The sequence below is a fragment of the Bufo bufo genome, chromosome 4 (assembly GCF_905171765.1).
Source record: "Bufo bufo chromosome 4, aBufBuf1.1, whole genome shotgun sequence".
NCBI lineage: Eukaryota > Metazoa > Chordata > Amphibia > Anura > Bufonidae > Bufo > Bufo bufo.
This window is the reverse complement of record NC_053392.1, coordinates 199,696,328-199,721,060: the sequence shown is the minus strand read 5'-3', so window position 1 is coordinate 199,721,060 and position 24,733 is coordinate 199,696,328. Positions and strand designations below refer to the sequence as shown.

General features: G+C 43.7%; 1 protein-coding gene across 1 annotated transcript; it reads right to left on the bottom strand.

Annotated features, from left to right (window-relative positions):
* Positions 1-451: 451 nt before the first annotated feature.
* Positions 452-932, bottom strand: LOC120997883 (small nuclear ribonucleoprotein Sm D1-like). The gene has a single exon (XM_040428221.1). The coding sequence runs from the start codon at positions 828-830 to the stop codon at positions 471-473; it is 360 nt and encodes a 119-aa protein (XP_040284155.1). The 5' UTR covers positions 831-932; the 3' UTR covers positions 452-470.
* Positions 933-24,733: the final 23,801 nt, after the last annotated feature.

The window sequence follows — 24,733 nt, the reverse complement described above, 5'->3', positions numbered from 1 at the left end:
TATCTGATTGTGCTTCTCTTGTAATCTACTGACAACATCTTTATGGACACAGTACAACAGAGACACAATCAGTTAGGAAATGACTGTTTCATATCACTATGATGCGGTCACTTTGGGACATTGGAGCTGCATTTCAAATAAAGCGTAGTTGTGTGCAATATTGGTTAAGATATCAAAATTGGTCCAAAGATAACTATCTTAGTTGCCCATGCCAGTTTCACAGTAAGTACATAAAATAAAAGGTTGAATGGGATGTAGTGCTATAGCTATACATGTAGCTGTATATGGTAGTTTACCTTTCCACCAATTTTATTTTATTTTTTTAGATTTTAATAATTTTATTCGAAAATGAATGTGTCAAACCCCAGTGTGGATGTGCTCAAGTTCTAAAGCCATTACTAATTTTACAAAAGAAACTGTACAAAATTATATATTTTTTTGTCCGCACAAGCACTTTGCTCCTTCTTAAACTATCGTCGTAGTCTTCCTCTTTCTCTGCCACGGCCTCTCGCTTGCCCACGGCCTCTCCGTCTGCTACGGCCAGCAACGGCCTCTCTCTTTTTAGATTTAACTTTTGGTTCAACATCAACAAGTAAGGTGTCCAGTGGCAAGCTGTCAGGTAGAATGAAGTACCGGATGTTATTCCCTCGAATACTTAACGTCTCCAACTGGAAGGGTTCTCTGTTTTCAACGGTCATTTTGACAGCTTTCAGATGTGTATTCATACTGACATCAACACCTGTGATTGTGCCGTGAACCTGCATTCCGTTCTTCAGCTCCACTGTAACCGTTTCATGGCTCAGTTTCATCAAAAACCTGACTAACTTCATGACGGCCCACAAGCTGCGCGATACAACCGCCCTCAGGAGCAAGAAAGCGGGGGAAGCAGTGCTTTATTTATGTCTAACGATCCGTCTTCTAAAAAACGACAAAAAAAAAAACCTCCACCAATTTTTTTAAATCACCACCTCTTTTTGGTTTTAAGAAAATTAGGTACTTACGGTCACAGTTCCATAACGGGTCTAAGAAACTGTAGTTATTGGGTATATAACTAGTCATGCTTTTTTGTGGACGCGTCACAACTCGATTTAACGAGATTTATAATTCAGTTCTCCGCAGAATTGATCTCTTGAAGATTTCCTCCGGGTTTTTTGTTAGTTTCACTGCCTATATCAAATACAAAGAATGACTATTTGCAACCAAGCCACAGAGGCTTCTCTTAATATGGGTTAAAATAGGGAGTTAAAAGTACATTAGGGTGTAATATGCAGTTTGAAATCATTATATCATGCAATAGGGACTTAGCATACCTTAGGGTGCAAAAGGGGACTTTTTTAGAATACAATAGTGGGTTCACATACATATATGCCAGTATTCGCAACCAGTTTTTGAAGCTGTACCTGGATTGTCGTCTCCCATTCTGCTGACAGGAGCTCCCAAGCTACCTCCTCCCACAAACTATCCTTGGAGACACGGTCGTGGTAGGAGTTGCACCTGGTGTCTTACAACTCCAGGCGCTCCTGGACAAGTGTAATTAGCAGTCTACATCTATGCAAGGTATAGCTCTTCCATGGCCAATAAGCACAGTTTGCTAAGGGCTCAGAGGGCTGTCCCTTCATTTTCCAGGCAATGGATCAACAAAATGCAGATGGCCCACCGATGTCTTCCGTATGCCATACACATTTTTTGTGGACACATTTGTGGAACAGACATACGGATATGTACAGCACACAGATGACATCTATATGCTTTCCCCTTTTTTATGGAGCCTATTAAAATGAATGGGAAAGGTGTCTAAACTGCAAAAAGTGCGAATTGGACATGGATCGCAAATAGGGTGAAGTGTATGAGACCTAAGAATGGACTGTGAACCACCGCTCTCAGTAAATGAGCCCCTCTTGTCCTAATTTTAAAAGACTATTGTGTATTAACTTTTTAACACAGTTTTTTGTCCTAATTTTAAAAGACTATATAAATTGTGTATTAACTTTTTAACACAGTTTTACAGTTCTCATATAGAATTAATCTTTAATAAATAATAAAACTCCAGGCCCTATGTTGGATTTTCACAAAGCCACCTCAGGAAAGCTTTGCTTTCCGCTACATACTGGGCACTCCCTGGAGCTTAATCTGCATATTTAGAACCAACCAGTACCTCAGGCAACAATGATCATTATCCTAATGGGTCTAGTAAATTATACAACAAAACCTATCGGTTCTATTATAGGTTTTGTTCCTTAATCTGCATATGACAGGATTTTGGGGGAACAATACCTGCCATCAATCACTCTGCCTGTCACTGTCACACAGTATCTACATGTATGCATTGCATGGATACATGGTACATACTTTTATAGGCTGTATATGTATGCACTGCATGGATACATGGTACATACTTTTATGGCTGTATATGTATGCACTGCATGGATACATGGTACATACTTTTATAGGCTGCATCTGTATGCACTGCATGGATACATGGTACATACTTTTATAGGCTGTATATGTATGCACTGCATGGATACATGGTACATACTTTTATGGCTGTATATGTATGCATTGCATGGATACATGGTACATACTTTTATAGGCTGCATCTGTATGCACTGCATGGATACATGGTACATACTTTTATAGGCTGCATCTGTATGCACTGCATGGTTACATGGTACATACTTTTATGGCTGTATATGTATGCATTGCATGGTTACAAGGTATATACTTTTATGGCTGTATATGTATGCATTGCATGGATACATGGTACATACTTTTATGGCTGTATATATATGCATTGCATGGTTACTTGGTACATACTTTTATAGGCTGTATATGTATGCATTGCATGGTTACATGGTACATACTTTTATAGGCTGTATATGTATGTATTGCATGGTTACATGGTACATACTTTTACAGACTGTATATGTATGCATTGCATGGTTACATGGTACATACTTTTACAGACTGTATATGTATGCTTTGCATGTATGCTCTGCATTTAGCAGGTTTTTTTTGGGCTGGCCTATATGGGAATATCTTTATAAACACATTGGTTTTATGAAGCACAGTAGAAATATTTTATAACAAGGCCATATTATACAAAAATAATCTAAGAATCCACTGCCCCTAAATTCATTGTATATTGTGACCAGACATTCACACTGGTGAAGAAGCAAAAGTAGGATTGTACAAATAAGCTTTGCTCAAGATCAGATTTTATATTTCACTTTCACCCACTTATTTGTTATTCTATAATACAGCAGCACATCGGGAAGAATCCAGACCTGGATGACCGTAGACAAGAATGCTCATCACTTTCCCCAACTATGGTATGTCCATGTTTGCTTTGAAGTGACCGCTGAGAATGTTGAGAATGTTTTCTTTGTTAAAGGGCAAAAATCAGGGGCTAATATTAAGCAGTCGTTCCACAGGGCCCCACATAATGTAGATTTGTAGATGGTTTCAGTTAACTTACTTAGAACACATGACAGAATATATAATAGGATTGTACAGTTATTGAAACCTTGTCTGGACGTGACCCTCTAAATCTAGGGGCACGCAGCCTGGAGAACAGATGGAGGCCTCAGCAGAAATAAGTAAAATAATATGCAGAAAGTCTTTGTTTATTCAGGTGTTTTTGGCTTTTTCATTCGAAACAGAAAACCACCTCTACTTGTTCCTTTGTCAGTAGCCTGTTCTTCTCATAATGCATTGACCCATGCTGTGAAACCAGACATGAAGCATAGAAAATCATATTAGCTACACAATTCTATGAAACAGACCAGAAACCGTGAACCAGGAGTCTTCACAGACTAAAAAAAATTATATTTCACCATGCTGACATAATAAATCTTTTCACAGTTGTGATAATGATTATGATGTAACTGTAGAAATAATCTCTTTATTGACTGGGAGCAGAGGGGAATTGCTGCGAAGGCAGAAAAGCCCAAGATATCACTCATGATGAATGAGATACCTTAAACTCAACTGAGTCTACCACTAGGAAAGACCCTAAATGAGTGCATGATCGATAGTGGGTGACTGGATGGCACACAGGGTCTTCAAAGTGTCAACTAATGGGCATGGACATGTTTATAGAGAATGGGGCATGGGCAACAAGTAAAGTAGGATCTCCAGAATTCCATTTTTACACAGTTTTTCTTGTAATTTCAGAATACATACACACACATATATGCACTGTTTAGAGAATGTTTTTCCTCAATGACTGCCTACAATGCCCACACAATACTTCTATTTAGTATCATACAATTACAGTGAAAGGTAAAGTCCCAAGTAGTACAGGGCATGCTTCACTCTCAGTTTTCTCCTGGGGGTTCAGTCCTTTAGGGCCCCCTAGTAAAGAGGGGCATAAGGGGCACTTCTATGGGGCTGAGCTGCACCTAGGCAACATGAGCAATGAACGTGTCGTCATTGGCCTAGGGAAAGCTATGAGAAGGCAGTGGCGCTACTGCCTTCTCAAATAGCTGATCAGCGGGGGTACAGGGTATCAGACCCCCATGGATCAGACACTGATTACCTATCCTGAGAATAGGTCATCTGTTATAAAGTCTCTGAAAGTACCTTTAATGATAAATCTTCCCCATGGTCCCTATATTCTTATATAGAACAGAAATACAAATGCAGACAGCAAATGCATTTCCGTTCCGCAAATTATAGAACATCCTATGCTTGTCTGCAAAATGTGGTCCACGGACCTGTTGAAGTCCATGTTGTTATGTAGGTGGCACACGGATGGTGTCTGTATTTTGTGGGTCCGTGGTTTTCAGACTACAAAATACATACAGTCATGTGCATTAGGCCTATGGATGTTATTACATATGTGGCTTGAGCTGCGGGTTCCATATTGCCGTTAGTTAATTCCATGACCACATCTCTACTGTGCAACGGGAAACCAAAGCAAATACATGTGTGGGCCAGCAATTGGTGGTAACCGTGGTGTGGTTACCACTGCTCGGCAGCACACGTGTAAGGCTGGTGCTCCACGCCAACGTGTCATGTCAGAACAAGCCTCAGAAAAGTCATGGGGCCAAAAACATGTGCAACTTGTGTGCTGTCATGTGACTATTTTAGAGCTGGGATTTGGCTGTGAAAAAACATAGCCAAGTTGCAGAGACACAGTTGCATTCAACTTGTATTGTAGTCTATGATCACAGAAACTTGCAACCTGTGATCAACAGATTTTTTTTGCTATTATCGCGTCACAGCCACGGCATGTCATGTGTTACATCGCAACCCCATTGACAATCACCTCATAGTGCCCTAAATTACACCATTCGTAAAGAACCACCTCAGCTGGCACCTAATGAGGCTTGCTACACAGCCCAAATCCTGTTCTGCCCCCAGCTCTTTTCTAGTCTTTTCACACACTATACGAGTGTATTACTGTAGTGCAGCGGCGGCATGAAGCGATGTCAGCAGGAATCCAGGCCGGGATACCACGGACCGCTCACGGCCAGGTTCCACGGCCGTGGGCATTCGGCCTAAGGCCTCATGCCCACGACCGTTCCGTTTTTTGCGGTCCACAAACCGCGGATCCGCAAAAAAACGGAAGCCGCCCGTGTGCCTTCCGCAATTTGTGGAACGGGCGGCCCATGGTCGAAATGCCTATTCTTGTCCGCAAAACAGACAAGAATAGGACATGTTTTATTTTTTTTGCGGGGCCACGGAATGGAGCAACGGATGCGGACAGCACACGGAGTGCTGTCCGCATCTTTTGCAGCCCCATTGAAGTGAATGGGTCCGCACCCGAGCCTAAAAAACTGCCTCTCGGATGCGGACCCGAACAACGGTCGTGTGCATGAGGCCTAAGCCTATGGCCGCTTTCAGATGAGCGCGTTGTACACTCCGGACTCGGAGCGTGAGTATAACACAGCTCCCGTCCTGAACTTCCAGCACTGCCGGGGTCGCATAGCATTATATTGATTTATGATGCTATGTAACCCTTAGAGGTCTGGAATGTATTAGATAAAAGTGACATAATGCCACTTGCTGAAGTGAGACAGACCCAGTCAACTATCAGTGACTGAGAGCTATGTACATATGTATACACACTTAGGCCTCATGCACACAAACGTATTTTCAGTTTGCATTTTTTACGGATTAAATGCGGACCCATTCATTTCTATAAGACTACAAAAACATATGGACAGCACATGGATGTTATATGTGTGCAGTCCACATCCATTTATCACGTAAAGAAAGTGAATACAAGGCACTTACTAATGTATTGTGATTGTCCGTATTGTCTCCTTTGCTGGCTGGATTTATTCTTCCATTGTGGAAGCGCTCATCTCCATAGTCATCTCTATCGCCGTCCTCAGGACAGCGATACAGATGGCTGTGCTGAGGCAGGGGAGGAAGAGGCGTCCTCGCGCCGCCTGAGCCGTACAGCGCGGGACACAGGCTGGAAGAGGCCTGCATCGCATCGTTGCCAAGGAGGTAAGTATTAGGCTCAGTTCAGACCTGAGCGTTTTACAGCGCGTTCCTACGCGCTGTAAAACGCTCAACAAGGAGAAACCAATGCTTCCCTATGGGAATGGTTCTCACCTGGGCGTTTTACAGCGCGTACGATCGCGCTGTAAAACGCCCGACGCTCAAACAAGTACAGGAGCGTTTTTTTGGGCGCTTGTCGCGCGTTCCCGTACATAGACTTTCGGGAACGTGCGACACTGTGTGTACACTTGTCTCTGTATGCGCGATTGTAAACGCCCGTACAATCGCGCATACAGAGCGCTCCTTTCAGAACGCTCAGGTCTGAACTGAGCCTTAGTGTTTTTTTATTTTCTTTTATATATGCAATACGTTTACTGGCACATAATGGGGGGCTGTCATTACTGGTACATAATGGGGGGCTGTCATTACTGGTACATAATGGGGGGCTGTCATTACTGGCACATTATGGGGGGGCTGTCATTACTGGCACATAATGGGGGGGCTGTCATTACTGGCACATAATGGGGGGGGGCAGTCATTACTGGCACATAATGGGGTCCTGTCAATACTGGCACATAATGGGGGGCTGTCATTACTGGCACATAATGGGGGGCTGTCATTACTGGCACATAATGGGGGGCTGTCATTACTGGCACATAATGGGGGGATGTCATTACTGGCACATAATGGGGGGCTGTCATTACTGGCACATAATGGGGAGCGCTGTCATTACTGGCACATAATGGGGGGCAGTCATTACTGGCAAATAATGGGGTGCTGTCAATACTGGCACATAATGGGGGGCTGTCATTACTTACACATAATGGGGGGCTGTCATTACTGGCACATAATGGGAGGCTGTCATTACTGGCACATAATGGGGGGCTGTTATTACTGGCACATGATGGGGGTCTGTTATTACTGGCACAAAATGGGGGGCTGTCATTACTGGCACATAATGGGGGGCTGTCATTACTGGCACATAATGGGGGGGCAGTCATTACTGGTAAATAATGGGGTGCTGTCAATACTGGCACATAATGGGGGCTGTCATTACTGGCACATAATGGGGGGATGTCATTACTGGCACATAATGGGGGGCTGTCATTACTGGCACATGGGGGGGCTGTTATTACTGGCACATGATGGGAGTCTGTTATTACTGGCACATAATGGGGGGGCTGTCAATACTGGCACATAATGGGGGGCTGTCATTACTTACACATAATGGGGGGCTGTCATTACTGGCACATAATGGGAGGCTGTCATTACTGGCACATAATGGGAGGCTGTCATTACTGGCACATTGGGTGGGCTGTTATTACTGGCACATGATGGGGGTCTGTCATTACTGGCACATAATGGGGGGCTGTCATTACTGGCACATAATGGGGGGTGCTGTCAATACTGGCACATAATGGGGGGCAGTCATTACTGGCACATAATGGGGTGCTGTCAATACTGGCACATGGGGGGGGGCTGTTATTACTGGCACATGATGGGGGTCTGTTATTACTGGCACATAATGGGGGGCTGTCAATACTGGCACATAATGGGAGGCTGTCAATACTGGCACATAATGGGAGGCTGTCATTACTGGCACATAATGGGAGGCTGTCATTACTGGAACATAATGGGGGGCTGTCATTAGTGGCACATTGGGGGGGGGGGGCTGTTATTACTGGCACATGATGGGGGTCTGTTATTACTGGCACATAATGGGGGTCTGTCAATACTGGCAAATAATGGGGGGCTGTCATTACTGGCACATAATGGGGGGCTGTCATTACTGGCACATAATGGGGGCCTGTCATTACTGGCACATAATGGGGGACTGTCATTACTGGCACATAATGGGGGGCTGTCATTACTGGCACATGATGGGGGGCTGTCATTACTGGCACATAATGGGGGCTGTCATTACTGGCACATGATGGGGGGCTGTTATTACTGGCACATGATGGGGTGCTGTTATTACTGGCACATTGGGCGGGCTATTATTACTGGCACATTGGGGGAGCTGTTATTACTGGCACATTATTGGGGGCTGTTATTACTGGCACATTATTGGGGGCATTATAGTGGCATCTACTTAGGCCACAAAGAAGGGGTATTTTATATAGGGGGCTCTGTACAGTAGAATTTTATACTGGGACACATTATGTTGGGTACTATGGGGAAGGGGGAGAGGAGTACTATGGGGTCATCTACGGGGGGCACTATGAAGGGGTATTTTATACTTGCAAATTATGGGGGACACTGAGGGCATCTACTAGGGCATTTTATACTGGTACATTATGGGGGGCACTAGGAGAAAGGGGGAGAGGAGCACTATGGAGGCATTTACTGGGTGCACTATATAGGGGTATTTTATACTGGCACATTATGGGGGCACTATGGGGACATTAGCTCAACTGGGGGCATTACAAGGGGGTATTTTTTGCACTGTACATTATAAGGAGAATTATTTCTACTGGGGAGGGCTTTATTACTCCCCCATGGTATGAGCCCCCTAGTAGCAGCACTAGCCTCTCCCTGCTCTGCGACCCCACTGCCTCTTCTCAAAATCCTTATTATGAAATCTTTCTCATTAGGATAAAACACAACATCAGCTCCGCCGAGCCCCCCAGCCAAAGTGTTGAAGTGGTGTCCGAGATCCCCAAGGGCCAAGCCAAGTAACTGTAAGTTTTCATGTATGTTTATGTTATACACATATAGCCTACACTGTGCCACACAATATACAGTATACCGCTACACTGTGGAGTCTGTTCTATAAGCACCATTGTTTTGTGGCGGCGGACAGAAAATAATCTAGAAGTGCCCCTCCCGAGACCAGGCTCTGGATCCGCCACTGCAGTGCAGATGCTCTTGGCAATGATGAGAGGTCAATGACAAATGAGTTAGTGAAGTATGTGAATGCAGTTCTGCTTCAAGTATATGGTTTCTTATGGTCCAAGCGGTCACTGCAGTAGCTGCTGCAAAACCAACCTGTGATGCCATGGCTGTCCTTTGTGATACAGTAGCTCTTCTAATGTAAGAGAGAGGAGGGAAGACAGTGCTGTCAGGCAAAACACAACAGCAGAGATGCCAGACAAAAGAAAGTCTGTATGTAAAGAAAGTATCTTGGAACTTTGATCACTATATATAACACCCTCTAGAATTGCCATATTGTAAAATAGTAATTTTTATCTTAATTCCCACTAGGTATCCTTAAGTGCAATCTGCAGCGCAGGCCTCAGCTGGTCTGTGCTAAGGGCTAACAGCAAAATGTGTCATACAATGTGTAAGGGATTGCTCTCTCAAGCGAGGTGGCGATGACAGATCCCTCCTCAGACAACGGGGTTAAAGTCCAAACGGTGCTTTATTTTGGCATTTCACTAATACACTCAGATTGGGTCACTGTCACTAGTGGGGTACCTCAGGGGTCTGTATTGGGCTCTATTCTGTTCAATATATTTATTAATGATCTTGTAGAAGGCTTGCACAGTAAAGTATCAATTTTCGCAGATTACACTAAACTGTGTAAAGTAATTAACACAGAAGAGGACAGTATACTGCTACAGAGGGATCTGTATAGATTGGAGGTTTGGGCAGATACAGTTGCAAGAAAAAGTATATGAACCCTTTGGAATGATATGGATTTCTGCACAAATTGGTCATAAAATGTGATCTGATCTTCATCTAAGTCACAACAATAGACAAGCACAGTCTGCTTAAACTAATAACACACAAATAATTAAATGTTACCATGTCTTTATTGAACACACCATGTAAACATTAACAGTGCAGGTGGAAAAAGTATGTGAACCCTTAGACTAATGACATCTCCAAGAGCTAATTGGAGTGAGGTGTCAGCCAACTGGAGTCCAATCAATGAGATAAGATTGGAGGTGTTGGTTACAGCTGCCCTGCCCTATCAAAACACACACCAGTTCTGGGTTTGCTTTTCACAAGAAGCATTGCCTAATGTGAATGATGCCTCGCACAAAAGAGCTCTCAGAAGACCTACGATTAAGAATTGTTGACTTGCATAAAGCTGGAAAGGGTTATAAAAGTATCTCCAAACGCCTTGCTGTTTATCAGTCCACGGGAAGACAAATTGTCTATAAATGGAGAAAGTTCAGTACTGCTGCTACTCTACCTAGGAGTGGCCGTCCTGTAAAGATAACTGCAAGAGCACAGTGCAGACTGCTCAATGAGGTGAAGAAGAATCCTAGAGTGTCAGCTAAAGACTTACAAAAGTCTCTGGCATATGCTAACATCCCTGTTAGCGAATCTACGATACGTAAAACACTAAACAGGAATGGATTTCATGGGAGGATACCACAGAGGAAGCCACTGTTGTCCCAAAAAAACATTGCTGCATGTTTACAGTTTGCACAAGAGCACCTGGATGTTCCACTGCAGTACTGGCAAAATATTCTGTGGACAGATGAAACCAAAGTTGAGTTGTTTGGAAGAAACACACAACACTATGTGTGGAGAAAAAGAGGCACAGCACACCAACATCAAAACCTCATCCCAACTGTGAAGTATGGTGGTGGGGGCATCATGGTTTGGGGCTGCTTTGCTGCGTCAGGGCCTGGACGGATTGCTATCATCGAGGGAAAAATGAATTCCCAAGTTTATAAACACATTTTGCAGGAGAACTTAAGGCCATCTGTCCACCAGCTGAATCTCAACAGAAGATGGGTGTTGCAACAGGACAACGACCCAAAGCATAGAAGTAAATCAACAACAGAATGGCTTAAACAGAAGAAAATACACCTTCTGGAGTGGCCCAGTCAGAGTCCTGACCCCAACCTGATTGAGATGCTGTGGCATGACCTCAAGAAAGCGATTCACACCAGACATCCCAAGAATATTGCTGAACTGAAACAGTTCTGTAAAGAAGAATGGTCAAGAATTACTCCTGACCGTTGTGCACGTCTGATCTGCAACTACAGGAAACGTTTGGTTGAAGTTATTGCTGCCAAAGGAGGTTCAACCAGTTAGTAAATTCAAGGGTTCACATACATTTTCCACCTGCACTGTGAATGTTTACATGGTGTGTTCAATAAAAACATGGTAACATTTAATTCTTTGTGTGTTATAAGTTTAAGCAGACTGTGATTGTCTATTGTTGCGACTTAGATGAAGATCAGATCACATTTTATAACCAATTTGTGCAGAATTCCATATCATAAATCATTCCAAAGGGTTCACATACTTTTTCTTGCAACTGTAAGTCGCAGATGAGGTTTAACACTGACAAATGTAAAGTTATGCACATGGGAAAGAATAATGCAAGTCACCCGTACATACTAAATGGTAAAACACTCGGTAACACTGACATGGAAAAGGATCTAGGAATTTTAATAAACAGCAAACTAAGCTGCAAAAACCAGTGTCAGGCAGCTGCTGCAAGGCCAATAAGATAATGGGTTGCACCAGAAGGGGCATAGATGCCCGTGATGAGAACATAGTCCTACCACTTTACAAATCGCTAGTCAGACCACACATGGAGTACCGTGTACAGTTCTGGGCTCCAGTGAACAAGGCAGACATAGCAGAGCTGGAGAGGGTCCAGAGGAGGGCAACTAAAGTAATAACTGGAACTACAGTACCCTGAAAGATTATCAAAATTAGGGTTATTCACGTTAGAAAAAAGACGACTGAGGGGAGATCTAATTAATATGTATAAATATATCAGGGGTCAGTATAGAGATCTATCCCATCATCTATTTATCCCCAGGACTGTGACGAGGGGACATTCTCTGCGTCTGAAGGAAAGAAGGTTTGCACACAAACATAGAAGAGGATTCTTTACGGTAAGAGCAGTGAGACTATGGAACTCTCTGCCTGAGGAGGTGGTGATGGTGAGTACAATAAAGGAATTCAAGAGGGGCCTGGATGTATTTCTGGAGCGTAGTAATATTACAGGCTATAGCTACTAGAGAGGGGTCGTTGATCCAGGGAGTTATTCTGATTGCCTGATTGGAGTCGGGAAGGAATTTTTTATTCCCCTAAAGTGGGGAAAATTGGCTTCTACCTCACAGTTTTTTTTTTGCCTTCCTCTGGATCAACTTGCAAGATAACAGGCCGAACTGGATGGACAAATGTCTTTTTTCGGCCTTATGTACTATGTTACTATGTAATACAGATGATCACTCAGTTATATCGTCACTGGGTGAGTTTCCAGCACCCCAAAACATAACAGAGCAAATTATAGACACCTGCCATTCTCTACCTAATAGAGTACATAGGTCTCCCTGTCTCACCTCTAGAGAGCTGTTCACACACAGGGTATCCGGCTCCGACACTCAGCAGGTCAGCTTCACCAGGCATAGGTCCCCCACCAGGGGAGAGATCCGGCTTCACTCAGCCTGATGGCCCCCCAGCCCTCCTGGCTGGGACCACCTAGAGCCTCTGCAGGCTTCCTTTTCAAATTCTCCCCAGACTCATGCACTGAGGTCTAGTTTATCCCCCAGTGATTAAACCCAGCTACCTCACCTGGCCAGTTGAATACCTGTGGTGGAATAGGGGTGTGGACTGAAATATACACCCCTTCACACCTCTATCATACACTTCACCACAAATGATTTAGAAAAATTATTATACTGCAAAGTCCTGCATTATAAAAGTTTCTCTTGTGAAACAGGAGTTATGTATTAACTAAATGTGCTTCATCTATAAAAACATGAACCGCATTGAAGACCACATGAAAACTGTATTGCCGTTCAGATACAGCTTTGATGTGCCTTTAACCGCTCCTCAACTGCTATATAGTATAACATTAAATCCATAAAGCTAGGTTTACACATTGCAGACGAGTTGAAGTAAATGGTCCGGAATAGGGTTACACATGACATCAGAGGACCCCCACCCATACATCATGTGCAGGGGAGCACCCAGGAATTTTGTCTAGGGGGGGTCCGAAAGGCAAAAAAATGGGGCACGTGTAGTGCGCTGTGCCAATTCTTTTGCCTGCCCATTTTTCAAAGCCCCCTTTATATTTAAAAATGCAGGGGGGGGGGTGGTGTAGTGTGTTGCGCGATTCCAAAAGCTCTGCGGCACGCACTGCGTGGCGCATTTTTAGCCCCGCCCATTATTAAAAGCCCCTCCTACATATGATAGGCCACTCCCAACAAACACTGTACAGCTGGAATTCTATTGTTGAGGCCTGTGTCTACACATCATACGGAGAGGGGGAACCTGCCCTGGCTGCACTGCCTGCTTCACATTATACAATAGAGAGCCGGCTACAGCCAGGAAGCTCCTCCGCTCTCCTCCCTCCCCAGATCCTGCTCAAGGCCTGTGGTTCCCCCCACCATCTGCCACCCGCCCGTGGCCTGCTGCCCCCTTTGGCCGTCGTCAGCCAGCTCTGAATCCTCCTTCTGCAAATGGCAGGGGGAGGAGCCGGAGCATCTCCTCTCCTACATAGCGCCCCATACCTCTTACATCCAGTGATGTCACCTTTGTTGTAGACGTTCTCTTTCTTTATCTTCTCCACCAGACCGCCATGATGATTTTTCAGCCATCTCCCATCTCTGCAGAGATTAACAAACAGACATTAGTTTCCCACATTTCCATCATCTTCACATCTTCTGAACACCCTTTCCTGCCACCCCCAATACTATACTGCAGAAACAGTCCCCCTGGAAATACTACTACCACACAGATAGTACCGCCTTCAACAATTATTGGCACACAGTGCTCTAAAAAATAACTGCGCCCAGACACTAATAGTATAAAGATAATGTCCCCCAAAAATTATTGTGCTATGCTGATACTGTGACAGGGTGCCCCCCAAAGTAACAGTGCTCCCCAAAATCCCACCAATAGAAATAATTCTCTGCCAGAGCACACTTAGTAGTAATAATGCCCCTATAGTGGCCATACTAGTAATTATGTTCCTCATAGCCCCCCAGTAGTAGTAAAGCTCCGCATAATACCTCCTAGTACTAATAATTCTCCCTACAATATGACAGTACATGAAATACCCCCGCTTAGTGCCCGCTGTTGAGCTAATGTCCCCATAATGCTCCCATAATGTGCCAGTATAAAATACTCCTATATAGTGCCCCAGTAAATGCCCTCATAGTGCTCCTCTCCCCCTTCCCCATAGTGTCCCCCATAATATGCCAGTAAAAAATGCCCCAAGTGCCACCATATGCCCCAATAGTGCTCCACTCCCCCATAGTGCCCCCAAATAATGCCCCATAGTGCCGCTCTCCCCTATAGTGCCTCCCATAATGTGCCAGTAAAAAATGCCACCAGATGCCATAATGCCCCCCATAATGTGCCAATAAGAATAAAGGCCCCTTTAGAGCCCCCACTTCCCCATAGTGCCCCCAAATAATGCCCCTATAGTGCCACCAGATGCCCCATAGTGCCATTCTCTCCTATAGTGCCCCCCATAACGTGTCAATAAAAAAAAGACCCTTTAGACCCCCCAGATGCCCCCATAGTGGTCCTCTCCCCCATGGTGCCCCCCCCATAAATGTGCCAGTAAAAAATGCCCCTTCGAAGTGCCACCATATGCCCCAATAGTGCTCCACTCCCCCATAGTGCCGCTCTCCCCTATAGTGCCTCCCATAATGTGCCAGTAAAAAATGCTCCCTTAGTGCCACCAGATGCCATAATGCCCCCCATAATGTGCCAATAAGAAAAAAAGGCCACTTTAGAACCCCCACTTCCCCATAGTGCCCCCAAATAATGCCCCTATAGTGCCACCAGAGGCCCCATCCCCTATAGTGCCCCCCATAATGTGTAAAAATAAAAGCCCCTTTAGAGCCCCCAGATGCCCCCATAGTGCTCCTCTCCCCCATGGTGCCCCCCTCTCCCCATAATGTGCCAGTAAGAAGTGCCACCCCCCAAAAAATTGGGCTGTAAGAATTCTCAGATGCCCCCATAGTGCCAGCTCCCCCCCTCCAAAAACAAAACAAAAAAACACTGATACTTACCTTCATCAGCAGCGATGTGAAGCAGGCCTCTTCCAGCCTGTGTCCCTGCTGTGTGCTGCCCAGCTCAGGCGGCGCGATGATGACGTCATCGCGCCGCCTGAGCCGGCCTCTGATAGGCTGCAGGCATTAGTGCCTGCGGCCTATCAGAAGAACAGGGGACCCTCCCCCTCCCCTGCCTCTCCCTCCCCTGCCGCAGCACAGGATGGATATGGAGATGAGCGCTTCCACAATGGAAGCGCTCATCTCCTACTGCCCCCCCGGCCCCCCCACCGCTGCCGCAATTACATCCAGGGCCGCGCCGCCTGTGGTGATCGGCAGTGCGGCCCTGAAGGATAAAAAAAAAATATTGTCTGGTTGTTCTAGGGGGGGTCCAGACCCGCTGGACCCCCCCTGTAGGTGCGCCACTGGTCATGTGACACTTGCCATTTAGTTAAGGTGTAACTATCATTTCATAATGAAAGGAACAGGAGCAGTCAGCTGAGTGCTGTGCCCCCTCAGTCCTGACTGGTTGTCCTTGGAAAGCCAAGCGAACAGTTTACAGACCCATAAACTTTTTGTTACATCACTCGCTCCACTCTTCAAAAAGAGCCAAGTTAGGGCACTTTCACACTAGCGTTATTCTTTTTTCCGGTATTGAGTTCCATCCTAGGGGCTCAATACCGGAAAAAAACTGATCAGTTTAATCCTAATGCATTCTGAATGGAGAGCAATTCGTTCATGATGCATCAGGATGTCTTCAGTTCAGTCCCTCTTACAGTATTTTGTTGTAGAAGATACTGCAGCATGCTGCAGTATTTTCTCCGTCCAAAATTCCGGAACACTTGCCGGAATGCCGGATCCAGCATTATTTTCTATTGAAAGGCATTAATGCTGGATCCGGCACCAAGTGTTCCAGAAAAACGGATACATGCGCAGACCTTTAAAAATGTGAAAAAAATAAATACTGGATCAGTTTTTCTGGATGACACCAGAGAGACGGATCTGGTATTGCAATACATTTGTGAGACGGATCCACTTCCAACAACGCAAGTGTGAAAGTACCCTAACACTGATCAGAACCGAAGGAAAGGCACAACGCTCAGTTAAGTCCTTCCGCTTCATCATTTTTGTGAATGGTTGGGGCCTCAGTAACAGGAACCCCAGTGATCAAAACTTCTGACACTATGTCACTATAACATGCCAGAAGTTTTAAGTCAAAGTTTCTAAGAGGTGAATAGTAGTTTATTCAGGAGCAGAACATGCAATCATATTTTTCTCCTATAGCAGCATATCTCAGAATGTACAGGTGAAACTCGAAAAATTTGAATATCGTGCAAAAGTCCATTTATTTCAGTAATGCAAATTAAAAGGAATTGCATTAATGCAGCTTCAAATTAGAATTTTGTGAAAAGGTTCAATATTCTAGGCTCAAAGTGTCACACTCTAGTCAGCTAATTAATCCATACCCCCTGAGCAAAGGGTACCCGAGATTGTGACTTTGAGGTTTCATAAGCTGTAAGCCATAATCATCCAAATTATAACAAATAAAGGCTTGAAATATCTCGCTTTGCATGTAATGAGTTTATCTCATATATTAGTTTCACCTTTTAAGTTGTATTACTGAAATAAATGAACTTTGCACGATATTCTAATTTTTCGAGTTTCACCTGTATGTCAGTGCAGTTTCATATGAAAGTAATGATCACTATTCCACCAGTAGTCCTATTCAGTTTGTTTGTGGATGTGACCTTTGTGTTGACCTTGCACACATATGTCATATAACACATATAATTGTAGCTAACATAATGTCAGGAGCTAATGACATGTGAGGGTGACATTATTGATGCCATGTTAGTCCTATTCAGTTAACCTGTGAGTACGGTACACAGGACTGATCTATGGGCTATGCCATGATAGAGGTCAACTGTACTGTTAGTTATGTTTTACCTACATGTATATCAGAAAATTGCACAGCCAGCTTCTTTTTATACGATGATGGTCTGTCATTGGTACAATCATGAAGGAATGTTTTGGTTGAAATTGTCCATTTTGATCAACTTTAGACAAATTCAGATAAATACTTTTAAGGTACCCATACACATTAGACAAAGGTTGGCTAAATCTGCTGCTGGGAGCTGGAAGTGATATTTGTCAGACTGCAGTTATGGTTATGGCTAACTTTAAAGGGTTTGTTTGATTAAGAAAAACTATTTTCAAATGTGCTGTTAGGGCATTCTAAGTTAAATTGGAGGTATCATTATGACATTTGTCATTTGAAGCTGATCCATAATTTCCACAATTAGCGCTCTTGAATTTTACGGGGCCATATATTTTACTTGCAGTGGCTGTTGGAGGGAAAATGTGGTAGTAAGTGGCAGCCATTAAAAATGGATGTCCAACCATGTATTTCACAGGTAGTCCAGATCTGCAAGAATGACTCTATGGTCTGGCTAAAAAAGTGAGGACTCCCTCTATGATATCCTTATTCCTTAATCAGACATATGTTAAGGAGTTGGGGTTATTAGACAACTCCTTTAAAGGCGTTGTCCCACAAAAAATATTCAGCAGTTTTCAAACAAACCTGGATCTGAATACTTTGTAATTGCTTGTAATTAAAAATTTAGCATAGCCACCGAGTTATTCAATAAAATGTATCTGTATAGCGCCACCTGCTGTTTGTTCTTTTTATCATTTCTTTGTCCGGCTCACTGAGATGGCCGCACATGCCCAGTTTCATCCTTCAACTGCCTCCTGAGCTGTGATAGGGAGAGCTGAGACACACCTCCAGAGCTGTGATAGGGAGAGCTGAGACACACCTCCAGAGCTGTGATAGGGAGAGCTGAGACACACCTCCTGATCTGTGATAGGGAGAGCTGAGACACACCTCCAGAGCTGTGATAGGGAGAGCTGAGACACACCTCCTGATCTTTGATAGGGAGAGCTGAGACACGCCTCCTGAGCTGTGATAGGGAGAGCTGAGACACGCCTCCAGAGCTGCAGCAGAGAAGACACTCCCCTTGAGCTCTCAGCTTGATATAAATTTAGCAGAGCAATGAATGAGGAGATCTCTGGATCCATGTGAGGTCCTGGCCCTGTGCTGGTTTTAGCTTTGTTAAATAGAGATTGGCATGTACTATATGATGTCTGATTTACATTTTTTGTATTAATCGTGGGATAACCCCTTTAATATAGAGGTCACCTGTTCAGGATTCCAGTCTATTTGCCAGAGCTGATAGTGTCCACAAAGAGCTTCCCCATGTCAATGTGCCACATCTGTATATTACATGAATGGCCCATTGTTTTTGATTAGCAGCAAACTCTATAGATACAGTGCATGGCTATTCTATACAACATGTCTGATCCCTGAGCTCAGCAGTAGAGGAATTGCTTCTCATGGTCATGCACAGCTCCATAATTTGTTATAAAGATAACATTGTTAATGGTCTTGTGGTGTTCACTGTGCAATATTAAATTAAATACTCCTTTAGATGATATACAATTCTAGAATATGATTTCATAAGTCAGTATTTGGCAACTGGCCAGTCAGCTATAATGCAATGGCATTCTAGTGAAATGCTAGATGACAGTTGATTTCCATCATGTAGCTATTGCCGTCCAGACTGCTACTGGTGCCAGAAACTTAGACTAAGGAGCCTAGAAGTCTAGATGGGCCCCAGTAGTAAATATATTGTTCACCCGTAGATAGGGAGTGTGCTGAGCATAATGGGGGATGAAGAGTGGAATAACCTAAGGGGAATTCCTCCACTTTCAGAATCATTGGTTACAAAATTGCATGTATATTACGAATAGAGATGACAGAAAGTATTCCTGCGGTAACAACATGGTATCACAGAAGGAAGTTTTATTGTTACAAGGGTTGTCCGGCCCCATGCTAAAATTAATTAAGGGACGGAATGTGTTTAAAAGGTTATACCCATCTAAGACATTGAGGGCATATCGCTAAGATATACCATCAATGTCAGATAGGTGAGGATCCCCCCTGGGAGGACCCCTGGGATCCGTTCTTATCTCTATAAAAGGGCCCTTGAAGTGTACAGCGTGCTCTCCCTTCTCTTCTATGGAAGTTCATAGCATAGCAGAGCGAGTGCGCTTAGCTATTTTTGGAAGTCCCATAGAGGTGAATGGAGAGCACAACGCACACGCATTCCACCTCGCCATTCACTGGTTTGGAACTGCCAAAAATAGCAAAGCCAAAGTTTCGCTATTTTCAGAACTCCCACAGTGGTAAATGGAGGGTGCCCTCATTTGCACTGCGTGTTCGCCTTCAATTTTAGGGGGGGATGGTGAGTCTTTTCTGGAGATAGGAGCAGGTTCCAGAGGTGGGACCTGCACCTATCTGACATTGATGGCATATCCTAGCAATATGCCATCAATGTCTGATATGTGAATAACACTTTAACATAAAAAATAAAGCCACTCACCTGTTTACCAATCGCGTGCCACCTGGAGACATGTTACCACTGAGGCCACTGAATGGCTGCAGTGGTGCATGTGATGGAACATCACAGTTCTGGTTCACAGAGTACTATAAGAAGTGGGGATTGGAACTTCAGTACTGAAATGAAGCACCAGTGAACAGGTGAGTGGCTTTCTTATTTTATGCTAACCGCTTTTTTGTTGATGTTTTGTATTTATATACTGTATCTATATTTATAGTATTCAATTTGATTATTAGTCTTTTCTTTATACTTTTTTTTTTGTTAGGACCAATGCTAGCTTTCCGCAAAAAAGTTGCATCAAAATGGCTCTGTGTAAGCCAGGCTACAAAAGTTAGCAGTTGGCAGTTGGGCCAATACATGATCATGGCCCATATAAACAGATAGGTCTGGTGATATATGACTACAGTCCATAAATGGAACCTAACTCAGGAGATTTGCATGCTGGTGTTAGCTTAGAATGTTTCTCTGTTTAGCTGAGATGGGTTCTTTTTTTTTTATCTATGTGATAACTCTTGAATGTGCTTGTATTAGGATGCCAGTTCAGTGCTTGGCAAGTCCTCTTTTCTTGTAAGTGGTAGGTAAAAAAAAATCTGTTCCTTGATGTCCTTTGATTTCTTAGCCTGAATGAATGTTTGAGTCGCTTCGCTATTTAATGTATCAACTGCATGGAAAATACCACTCATTATATGACTATTACTGTATATAACATCAGTGCTCTTGAGATTCTTGGGGGTTGGGGTTATTTCAGTAATCTAGATGCACTCTATTTATATGTGTTAGATGTGTCAGTTTATCATGATGTGGCCATCAAATCAATCACATAATAACTGTACTGTAATACACACACTTATGTTTTCAAGCAAAGCAAGACATGATGTCTCCCCCACTCCCCTTTTTTAACTATAGCATTACCGTTCAGTGAAATAGAGCAAAAAGCATTAAAAACAACAAGTTAAAACACATTTGGGACAAAATGCTTTCGATAAGTCATGTTTAGTTTTCTACAGTCCTGCGTGTTGGTAATGCCACCAGATGGCGATATGCCCATGCCCATGCCAACCTGAAATGAAAATATGATACATTTTTGGACACCAAGAACAAAAATATGAAATAATTGCTTGCATGTTTACTTACTGTATATCAAAAGATGCTTTGTTCAGATTTTATGTGCATCGATCATGTCTTTAAAATTAAAAAAAACATTTGTTTAATGGAGGGTTTGATCGTGGAAATTAAAATTCTTCAATAATAATATGGGAAACCCAATTTAGTGGGAAAACTGCTTTAAACAAACCTCTCTATTCCATGCTTCAATATTCCACCCTAGTGTGCTTTCCCTTTATCTGCTTTTTCAACATGGCATATAGGGGGTGATTTATCATCTCCCTGTGCCGGAAAATTGGCAGAAAAAAAGTTGAAGCCCGCCTGTTTGTGACTTTTTGAAGGCAATGACAAGGGCAGGGAGTGGTTGGGGCCAGCAGGATCGCCACATTTATCTTCATTTGTGCCTGTTTTCAGGCACAAATGAAGATAGAAATCAATGGCAGCTCACAGTTGCAGTAGATTTCACTCTGGCACACAGACAGCTAGAGTTGTGCATAATTTTTTATGGGGCCTGCGCACCCTCCTGAGCATTGAGACATCTCCACTGAGGCCAGGTTCACATGACTGTTTTGTTTTCTGTACTTCTGATTGGGGAGAAGTATCCCTTATTTTGAGTATCCTTGTGCTTATTTTGCATCTGTTTTTGTCAGTTCTACCACAGTTCTTCCGTTATTTTAGAGAAAAAGCTCTAGAGCTATCCCTAAGGGTGTTATCCTTAAAGTCTCCTGGTCCTTACCATTTAAGCCCTATACAGAGATCTGGACTCTACTACAGGGGAACCACCAGGCCACTACCTCTTGGAGTAGTCCTTGTTTGGTTGACAGCTAACCCACAGGGGTCAAGAGAAACCAGTGCGGCGCACATGAAGGGACGGGCAAATTGTAGTCAGTAACAGGCTGAGGTCATGTCAGCCAGAGTCCATGACAGCCCAGAAAACAGTCTAAAGTCAGGCAGCTCAGGGTCAACACGGAGATCAAGTAAGGTTCAAGTCAAGTAGTGAAGAGTCAAAATCCAGAATATTGGCCGAAGACAGTACATAGGAAATCCAAACAAGCAAATGTGACACCTTTTTTGGAAACTACTGGGTAGAACCTACTGCTCGGGCATCCTCTACTGAGGGAAAATATCATATATACTATAGCAAAGTCTGATATAAGTTAGAGTAACGTAGGGTGTGCCATGGCTGGCCCTTAAAGAACCTAAGAATGAGCAAGTGCACACCCTATGGGCAAAGGAAAACCAGATACTAACAATCAGGCCACAGCTGGCATGGAGTGGAGAGAAGAGGAGCTTTCCATTGCCTTGCCACTGGAGAGAGCTGAGCAGCAGTGTGCACGGGATGCTGCCATAACACTAATAAGATATCTGTTCCCATTTGTGTCTTGGTTTTTGCTTCATACTGGAGGACATGTCACTTTGCCTAATCCACTGCACAGATATCAATCTAAGTTTGACTTACATTGGGATCTATCATGAGTCCGTTAGGGTATCCACATATTGATAAGAAGAATAGAGCTGCTAAATTGGATGGTACAAGCCTGACAGAATTTACAGTGGAGGCTTCAGTAGGCAATTATGTAAAAGTGGCGTTCACAATTGTAGCGTTTCTTGCAGTTTTTAATGCACCTTTTCATTAAGAGACCAAGCTGTATACAGCTTTATAGCCCCTATTGACCTGAAGAGGAACTACATAGATACAGCTACTCCCAACAATAAGTTGTTTGAGGGGAGAACAGAAGAACTGTACTTTTTATGTATAGAAGCCAAATGCTGTAATCACATATAATAGTCACACTCTATATCAGTGATGGCTAACCTCTGGCACTCCAGCTGTGGTGAAACTACGACTCCCAGCATGCTTGATTCATTTCTGTGGAGTTCTGAGAACAGCTAAGCAAGTGTGCATCTTGGGAATCTGGAGTGCCGGAGGTTAGCCATCACAGCTCTATATCATTTACACTGCTGGTATTTTTACCAAATTGCTATGGTAGGTTTAGTCAGGTTTTAGGTAAAGAATAAGCAAAGAGCCAATGGTGAGGCCTAAGGAAAAGCAACGGTGGTCAACAAACACTGACTATAGATCTTAGTACTTGGACATTGTCTTTGGCAGCTGTACAGTATATCACACTAAATTCTTCCACTTCTTAGACCTCTTATACGCGTCCATGTCATTGATGACATCCGTGACAAAACGGTCACTATTTCATCTGTGAAGATGCCCATGAAGGGTCCATTGTTGGTCCATGTGTCTGTTTTTTGCCCTCCGGTTGTCATCTGTACTCCACAATCACTAAGCTGAAGAAAGACGTCTAGAACATCTCCTACCAATGGTCAGTGAAAACCACTGACAGAAAACGGATGCCATCTTGTTCTGTCAGTGGTTTTCACGGACCCATAGACTTCAATAGGTGTGTTTGGTCCCCATCATGAACCAAGTTAGTGCATGTCTCCATTGTTTTTCCACTGGAAGTGTACACTAATTGATAAGAAATGAGAAGTGAGTGAAAAGGTAGGGGGCACTCCACTATCCGATGCCAGATGGACAAAATGGTCGAGGACAGAACTGTAGACAGATGGTGCAAAATTAGCACATAGTATAATTTATTGTATGGATAAAAGTAGGTGCTGTGGTCCACCATTAGTGGACCACAGCACCTACTTTTAACCATACACTAAATTTTACTATGTGCTAATTTTGCACCATCTGTCTACAGTTCTGTCCTCGACCATTTTGTCCATCTGGCATCGGATAGTGGAGTGCCCCCCTACCTTTTCACTCACCTGCTAGCTCTATTTTATCTCGACCAGGGGTAGGTCGCAAGGGTTGTGCACCAAACCTAGCTGATACAAGAGGTTAGAGCCGTTGTACTACATTTGTTTCAAGAAAGGAGAAGTGTACAGTATATTTCTAAGGGGTAATTGTGACAGAAGTTTGCATTATGCTATGTTTTCAGCATCTTTACTTACGCTGTTTGTTGAAACTGGGGTGATGTGAGACACCAGGATGACTTACACACATTTTCTCTGTTTTCCCAAGGACAAATGCAGCAGTGTCTCTTATGCATCTATTGTTCCTGACATTCTTCATTCGATAATCCAGTTGTTTTTAGTCAGTTCAGTACTATTCTGTGCCATGCTCCTTTGTTAACGGTCTGTAATATAACATCATTATTCAGAACATGCACAATGCCAGTAAACAATATTTTTTTGTTTTACTGAAGGAGATGCCCTCAGTCTACTCTATAGAATTTTTCAAAGAACACTTAAAATGTGACAAAAAAAATTGTACGTTTCAAATACTGCATAGGGTATGGGAAGACATAGCAGATTAAGGCCTCCTTCACACTAATGTAAGGGCTCTGGGCCCGTGTTGCGGGCCGCATACAGCGGTTCTGCAATACACGGGTCACCAGCCGTGTGCATTCCGCATCACGGATGCGGACCCGTTCACTTGAATGGGTCCACAAATCAGGAGATGCGGTGCGGAACGGAAGCACAGAACGGAACCCCACGGAAGCACTACGGAGTGCTTTTATGGTGTTCTGTTACGTGCTTCTGTTCCCACAAAAAGATAGCACTTGTTCTATCTTTTTGCGGAATGGATGGATCGTGGACCCCATTCAAGTGAATGGGTCTGTGATCTGCATGCGGCTGGCCCAGAGTCGGGCACGGAGCCCTTACGTTCCTGTGAAAGAGGCCTTAGGGTGTAATTACATGGCTGTGTCTGTTTTGCAGACCGCAAACCATGGATCTGCAAAAGACAGACACTGGCAGTGTGCACCCTACATTGTG